Source organism: Poecilia latipinna, unplaced genomic scaffold (assembly GCF_001443285.1).
Source record: "Poecilia latipinna isolate Pla-1442-1.1 unplaced genomic scaffold, P_latipinna-1.0 Scaffold304, whole genome shotgun sequence".
Classification (NCBI taxonomy): domain Eukaryota; kingdom Metazoa; phylum Chordata; class Actinopteri; order Cyprinodontiformes; family Poeciliidae; genus Poecilia; species Poecilia latipinna.
The window spans coordinates 87,332-95,386 of NW_015112920.1; the positions used below are offsets into that span (position 1 = coordinate 87,332).

The following is an 8,055-nucleotide window of genomic DNA, read 5'->3' on the forward strand; positions in this document are numbered from 1 at the left end:
GGGGACCGGGGCGCCGTTTTTTTTCCCCGATGCCCAGGGGGGGAAAAAAACGGGGTTTTTTTTTTTTTTTTTTTTTTTTTTTTTTCCTTTTGGGATTTTCTATGAGCAGCTATTTCATTCAGTATAATCAACAAAGAAAATCTGAGTCATTGTCATCTTTTTTTTTTCTACTTACTGAAAATAAAACAATACTATGTCATTCTTGCAGTTAATGTTTACCAGAAGCTTATTACCACCAGCAAATGGGCTCTTAGAGCGTGCAGTCCACACGACTCAAAATGCTTTCAAGTACTGATCTCTTCTCCAGTAAAAGCAGAAGCTGATCGGATTTCAGGGCTTGTTTGTGGTCGAGGTGCATCCAATTCAATCTGTTTTAGCTGTTTTTACTGGAGCAAATCAGTTTTCCTCTTGATGTTCAGGAAAGAGTGCAGAAGTGTATTTCTTCATAACTCATGTTTTACAACATGGTGAAGCATGCTTATTAGGATGAAAGCTACCTTTATGACAGAAGCTGCAACACACAGTCCTTTACAGTATGGTCTGTTGTATTCTAACTTAAAATACATCAGACATCTTTAATTAAACATTTTTTGGCCTTTATGTTCCTTTCTTTCTCTTCTTCATGCTATGCTGCGACCGACTTTCTGTTTGTGCAAACTCATTATTAAAACCACAAATCCTCCACTGCAGGATGATTACATGGAGGCTCTGGGACGGCTCCATCTCACCGTGTCACGGGCCTACAGGGTCAATCCAGAGATCAACTTTGAGGTGTTTATCCACAAAGTGGATGGCCTTTCAGACGATCACAAGATTGAAACGCAGAGAGACATCCATCAAAGAGCCAACGACGATCTGGCCGATGCAAGTTTAGAGAAGCTGCACCTTAGGTAAATCTGATTTAATATTTGTTACGCAAGCAAAGTGGCTGCTTGACATTAGTAAAGGATTAAACTAAAATAATTAATTAGAATATATCTAAAAGATTCAGTCGAGTGCATTTAACCCTCTCTTTCCACACTTTCACATAACTATTGCTCCATCGCAAAGAGGGTATTGAGTCTTTTCTTCATTGAGCAGTGCTGTAAAAAAGATTTAAATGTCAGACAGAAACGACTAAAAACAAAATTCAGTTTTTAAATGGTGACTTTATTTAAGGTAAAAATGCCTTAAAGTGTAGGCTTATTAAAAAAACTAATTGGCGGCGCCTGTCCTATGTTTCATTTGTCGTCATCGTGATTTTGTCTCTTGGCTAGTTCCCACTCTTGTCTGCTCCTGTTAACTTTTGATCCTCTTAAATAATTAAAAGTAATGTTTACTCCCATCCTGTGGGAGTCCTGGGGAAATCCCGTGACCAACGGGAATCCTTAAAAAATGTCAGCCTGCTGTGGATCACTGTCCTGCAGAAAGTTTTATTTTTGTATTATTTTGTTTTTGGGTTTTTTGGCAAATGTGAGTCTGATGTTTACCTTACAATTCCCCATGGAGACATTGACTGTTTTGAAGAGCATAAATAATGGATGGTGAAGGATGGGTTAGACAGCATTTTTTCTTAATATAACTAAATTATAATTTCACATATAAAAATCTGAAAAACCAAAACATTTAAGATAAAAAAAAAAATCAAAGGGATAAATAATTTCCACAGCATAGTACATAGCATCAATTGACTGGACCTTTGACATTAAAGCTTTTTTTGTATTTTCTGTAAAAACATCCAAATTATGCTGATCATGATTGATTTGTAAAAAGAGTGAAACATCTAAGGTGGTGAATGCTTTTTATAGACACCGTAGTTCATAAAAGTTTTAATGCTTGTAGTAATTTCTTTCCATGTGACCTCGACTCGTGTCAGATAAACGTGACCTGCTTCTTCTTTTTCTTTTGAGCTTAAAGGTTTGATCTATTGTGTTCATCTTTTTTTGTGGTCTGGAAGTAGTGGCAACCACAGTCACATGTTGCCACAAACACAATGACTTATTTTGAGTCAAAGCTAGCTTCTTTTTGAACAGGTCTAAAGTACGGTGTGTAGTGTGTAAGACTGTGGATTCTTATGTCATTTTGTACTTTACTCAATCATTCAACACGGTCAAGTTTTTCACTTTGCAAATCCATAAACACCAGTTGACTAGAGTGCTTCACACTCTAGTCAACTAGAGTCAACTACAGACTAAAAGAATAAGCAAAATGCTATGAAAATGAACATTGTGCTTCCTGAAAAGAGGCCCCAGTGGAAACAAATGCAAGATAAACCGCAGTGGACCCAGTGTGGACCTTTGAGGGACCCCAATGTAGAGGTGGCCCACGGTACAGAAATAACTAGGAAAAACTCTAATGTAAACCAGGACAATGTTATATTTTTTAATACCAACTCGCATGATGCCAGAATTCAAAGATCCACAGTACCAAAGGCTGCTGATTAAAAGTAGTGAAACATTTCCTGATTCAACTGTCAAATCGATATAATTTTAAAACTTATACTATAGGTCTATGGCATGGTGTGAAACCTGACTGAAGTGCAGTGTAAGGTGATACGCTGCTGTTCTTGTCAAATTCCTCTTTGCTCTTCTAATGAAGTGACACTGACTCATGCGTCAGATACTGTTGCACTGCCACAGCAGGCTCATAGTTTACATGTACAAACAAAACGTCTGTCTGATGTGGCGTTCTATTTTTACGGGATGGATTTTGACTTGCATTAGAACCTCAAAAAAGAAATTATTAATGGCATGATTATATTTGTCTTCGTTTAAATTAAACTGAGTTTTGGTTGTGTTGTGTGATTTCATTTATTTATTTTTTTTCCCTTTTGGGGGACGATCAGGGAAATAAAAGGGAAAGAATTTATTTATTTTTTTTAACACTGAAATAATTTATCCAATTAAAAAAAAAATGGCTTCATATTATTTCTAAATTTTTGTTTGAGCTCTACAAATAAAACGACAATAAAACATCACCCTATAAAAACAACTATTTGCTTTAATTTATTTCATCTGGCTGTGCTTGCTAGTCAGCTCTGCAGCAGCCTTTCAGATCATTTTGGAGCCCTGGTGACATAGGCAGCAGTGTGTTTTATGTTGGGTAAGATTGTTTTATTTCTTTTAGACGCCCAGATCCGTTCTGGATATATGATGGAGCAAAAAGGTCTCTGGTTGTTTCTCAACTGCTCTGCTTGGTAAAATTACACTTCTTTGCAGTGGTTGCTGAAAACTCTCTTTGGATCAAGCCACCACTTCCGCATAGAAATAAAGCTTTTGTTTTTATATTTCTGTCACTAAAACCCATTCATTTTGCAGCAGTCACAACTGCAACAGTTTGTTGTACTATCTGTCTCTTATCAGCTTGAAATTCAGTCATTTATCTGTTTTCTCTTGATCTTGTAATTTTTTTTTTCCTAACTGGTTATTTAATCATTTTGAAGGAAGTGTCTCGAGGCTAATGGCTTATTGGTTTCCTTTATGCCTCTTTCATCCAGCTTCTATTTGACAAGTATTTATGACCACTCCATCTTTGAGGCCTTCAGTAAAGTGGTACAGAAGCTCATCCCCCAGCTGCCCACCTTGGAGAACCTCTTAAATATCTTCATTTCTGTAAGTAGAAAACAGCCAACTCTCTCCTGTGTTCCTGGTTGTGATTTAAGTGAGGCATTCTTCTTGAGGCAGGTCATAGCTGATCCTGAGGATATGACTGTGCAAATCCTCTGAGGTTTATTTTAGGACATGTTTATCAATATTTTGTCCTGAAATGATGAGCTATAAACACAAATATACTTTAAGTGATTGGTTTGTTTTAGCTAGATGCAAGTTAAAACAGAGTACATTTATTACGTCATAAAGGGTTGCTGGTCATCTTGCCTCTTGGTCTGCTATTTGCAATTTTAGTCTTTTCAATGTTTTAGGAAGATCCCCCCCCCCCATTTCCTTTTTTTCAAATATTTCATTACAGATGATGTAAATGGGGAAAAAAACAAAACAAAAAAAAAACAGAACAAGACGTTGCATAGCAACTATGCTCTAATTATGTCCTGCCTCAGATAAAAATCTTCTGTAAGGAAATGTGGTTGAGAATTTTTGTGTTTATATCCATAATCATTGTACTAATCAAATTAATACAATGATATTCCATAGCTATGTACATGAATTGTTTTAATGAAATTAAATTGGGGTAGAATTGTGTGGGGTGTGGGGAAGCAAAAAAAACACAAAAAAAAACAAGCTAAGAGTTTTAATCCTCTTCACTCAATAGCAACCTCCACACTGAGGAGTGTGACACATTCACTGATTAGGAAGGAAAAAAACCCCAACTGAAAATCAGCTGATTTCCGTTACCAGGTCATTCCTATTAACAGTTGTTTGTCCTCTGTTAATGATGTGAGGTAATAAAACACCAAAGGATTTGTCCACGAAGCAACATATGAGCTCTCTTTATGCGACTGCTGGATTTGATGAGCTTTATCCTTCTCCGTTTTTTTTGTAGTTCAGTAAAAGTTTAATAGTTTTGTAAATGTGCAAAGGCATTTTTGACAACCTCTGTTGTGAAAATATTTCCTCGGTTATCTGTTTTGAAAACCACTGGACTAGTAGAAGAATTAACTTATTTTTTAATTGCGGTACTCTGATTATAAATGTCCACATGATGAATATTTCTTTTCTTTTCTTCTTCTTTTTTTTTTTTATACCCGCTTCATGTTTTGTCATATTTTGTTCTTTGTTCCTGCCAGAATTCAGGGATCGAGAAGGCCTTTCTGTTCGACGTGGTCAGTAAGATCTACATCGCCACAGACAGCTCGCCTGTAGATATGCAGTCCTACGAACTGTGCTGTGATATGATCGATGTGGTTATTGATGTCTCTTGTATATACGGGTATGTTGAACACCTCAAGATGTATGGGTGGGGGGTTCATGAATGTTTTGTTTTATAATAACTTGGTAATGGATAAAAATGACCTCATAAAAGAGCTGCAGTAAATTCCTCAGCTCTTAAATTTACACTGCTGTCTTCATGCTGCACTAGTCTGAGGGAGGATGGCAGCGGCAGCGCCTATGACAAGGAGTCTATGGCGATCATCAAGCTCAACAACACAACTGTGCTGTACCTTAAAGAGGTCACAAAGTTCCTTGCTTTGGTCTGCATCCTGAGGGAGGAGAGCTTCGAGCGTAAAGGTAAACCTGCACCAAAACAGACGCATGTTAAAACCAAAACATTTCCACACATTAACGGGAGGCGTACAGTGATCCTGGCCAAGTTAGATACAGGATGAGAGACATGTATGAAAAATCTTTCTTGCTTGATGACATTTGGTAAGTAATTCATGCTCTGCCTGACAAATTTGTTAAAGAGAAGAACATTTAAAGTCCAAGCCTAAAATTTACTACAAAAAAAAAAAAAAAAACTTGGACACATATTTGATATCCTTGATACTTTCTACACTCAATGAATTCTGCAAGTTCTTGCCAAAGCAATGCCCTGTTGTTGCAAGGGTGTTTTTATCTTGCTGTGGAAACTAAAGAAACATTCCTTCTGGTTGTGAGTGGTGTGGACTTCTACTAAAAGTTGTGACTTGTGAGACTATTCTGCAAATGACAAGATTCTCATAGTGTTTTAAATAGTAGAGAATTCCTTATTGGATAAGGGGAGATGGACTCTGTTCCATCATCAGTGTGTTGAAGAATCAACTCAAACGAACTCAAAGGCAATTTAAGTGTCACGCTTTATAAAAGTAAATTGCTATCCATCTATCTGTTCATCCGTCCATCCGTCAGTTTGTATCTCCATCTATTCATCTGTTCATCAGTTTCTCTTTCTACCCCTCAAGCTGTCAGTCTGTATGTTTATTCATCTGTTTGTCCTTCCATGAACTGATCCTTGCATCTCTCAGTTCTTCATCCTTCTTGCAGTCTTTGGATTTTCCTGGTCCCATATTTAAAGATGACAAAAAACTAAACTCCACTGTAATTTATTTTATTTTTTGTATTTATGCATCAACCATACTTAAAACTGAGATCATGCCTGGGTGATCTCAGTTGTTGTTTTTTGTGTCATTTTATTTAGAAAGTTTTCAAACCATGCACATATGCTGAATACTTGTTTTTTTTATTATATCCCCAGGATTAATAGACTACAACTTCCATTGTTTCCGGAAGGCCATCCACGAAGTATTTGAGGTCGGAGTTTCCGCTCAGCGTCCTTTAGGCTCGCAGGCGGTTGGCTCCCCCTGCAACAAGGCGGTCGCGTTGAACGGCACGCCGCGCAACACCTTGTAAACACTGCTGCTTCAATAACAAAGAATAGATAAAAACTTGAAAAATGGAGGGAGGAACAAGGAAAGATGGGGAGTCTGTGGAGGAGAGACTACGATTCTGGCGCTCCAGTCGCATCCCCTATCTCCCAGCACCTAAAGCAGTGATGGATGCCTCGAGGAAGGAAGCAGCAGTGACGCACGGACGGAGGCATCTGCTTTAGGTGAATGCAAAGCCCTGTGTTGGCTGTGTCGAAGTGGAGAAACCGCACCTTGACTGGAACAGGTTCAGCATTTTTCCCTCTGATTTCCTAAAACAGTCTTTGGCTGCAACACTGAGCTGCTGGTTGTTTTTACGCGGACGATTCGAGGAGGAAGGAAAATAACAACACTGTCTGACCTCTGCTGGACAAATTGTGACGTCCTCATCCTGTGTAGTGACGAACCCGACCATTTCTGTGCTGGAAAAAAAAAAGAAAAAAAAAAAAAAAAAAACAGACTGTGGATGTGAACTGCTAGTCCTAATGCACACACGTTCAGAGTTGGCCTTAGGTAGATGGAGCTTGACAGCAGCGCAAGCTTCTTCCTACCTCACTTCACACCACCCCCTAACCTAATGCTGCCCAAAACTCACTTTTTGGATTCACTTGTGAAGGGAAACGGGTGTTGTGAACAGACTCAAAAGGGATTGTGCTGTCCATCTATCCATGTCGTTGTGAGAGAGTGGATATCTGTCTATGAGTGTTTGGATTTCAGTTAAAGGTTTTGATTTAATCCCCTTCTGAGCTTCTTGCAGTAAAGCATCTTTTACTCAAAGTTTACAGCCTTCATATCGATAACAGCAGCTCAGCATAATTAAACGCTTCTCAATCAGTTCAATTTTTTTTTTTTTTTTTCTGTAATGCTCTGCTGAAAAATTCAACTTTTTATTTGGATTGTGATGGCTTTAAAAAAGATGTTTGGCTTTTGTATAAAGCATTGCCAAAAAAAATGTGAGGAAATGACAGATTCTTTAAAAAAATACACCACAACTGCAACAGAAAAGGATTTTCATATTCTAAAATAAACTGGTTAACACTTGCACGTGTCTCAACCTGTAATTTCGAATACACGCCCAGATATTTTTTTACTCATATTTTGTGTTTTAATTCTAATCACAAGGGTTCACAAGAACAAGATCCCATTCCAAGCATGTGTTCATCAGTGTGTTGTTAACTTGTATTGTTCTCAGCCGTAACACTGCTCATTGTAATCAAAAGTTAAAATAAAAATGAATTGAAAAAATAAAAAGATGCATCTATATCTAAAGGACAAAATGATCAAAGTTGATTTTAATATCATGCCCATGCTTTCATTTCTTCATTTTTATAACTTATAGGTCTGCCCATGCCTAAATGTCTTCAATTGTTACATTTAAAATGAAAAAAGATGTTTTGGTTTAAGAGACATTGGCTAAAATAACCTTCATTATTCCTGTACCGATTACTTTAAAATATTTGGAACCAACAGAACCAATCAAACTGCATTAGGCTGCCTCCTTATTACAGTTAACAAGGGGGTGGTTAACCTTTTCCACATCGTGCCTTGTTGGTTTGGACAGTCTTTCCTTGTCACAAATGAAATAATCCTTTAAATATGGTCTTCATCTTGGTTATCTAAAATATGCGGGGCAGAAAAAAGGGGACAGGAGAGTTCACAGCAATGTATAAAATACAAATTTTGTAAGACACATGCATTTCATCTCAGAGCTTTATGCACTTAAAAGTGAAACTTTTTTTTTTTTGTCATGGTGGAATAATCAAAAAACAAAGAAGTTA

The 8,055-nt window shown here is 37.4% G+C and overlaps 1 protein-coding gene across 1 annotated transcript in view; it reads left to right on the forward strand.

Moving 5' to 3' along the window:
• The window catches only part of rragca (Ras-related GTP binding Ca), a 13,126-nt gene extending 6,777 nt beyond the window's left edge, over window positions 1-6,349 (forward strand). Inside the window, exons 3-7 of the mRNA XM_015034560.1 lie at window positions 691-890; window positions 3,476-3,590; window positions 4,721-4,863; window positions 5,014-5,162; window positions 6,109-6,349. Of these exons, the coding sequence (XP_014890046.1) occupies window positions 691-890; window positions 3,476-3,590; window positions 4,721-4,863; window positions 5,014-5,162; window positions 6,109-6,263 (762 nt within the window). The 3' untranslated portion in view covers window positions 6,264-6,349. The remainder of the gene's footprint in view (window positions 1-690; window positions 891-3,475; window positions 3,591-4,720; window positions 4,864-5,013; window positions 5,163-6,108) is intronic.
• Window positions 6,350-8,055: the final 1,706 nt, after the last annotated feature.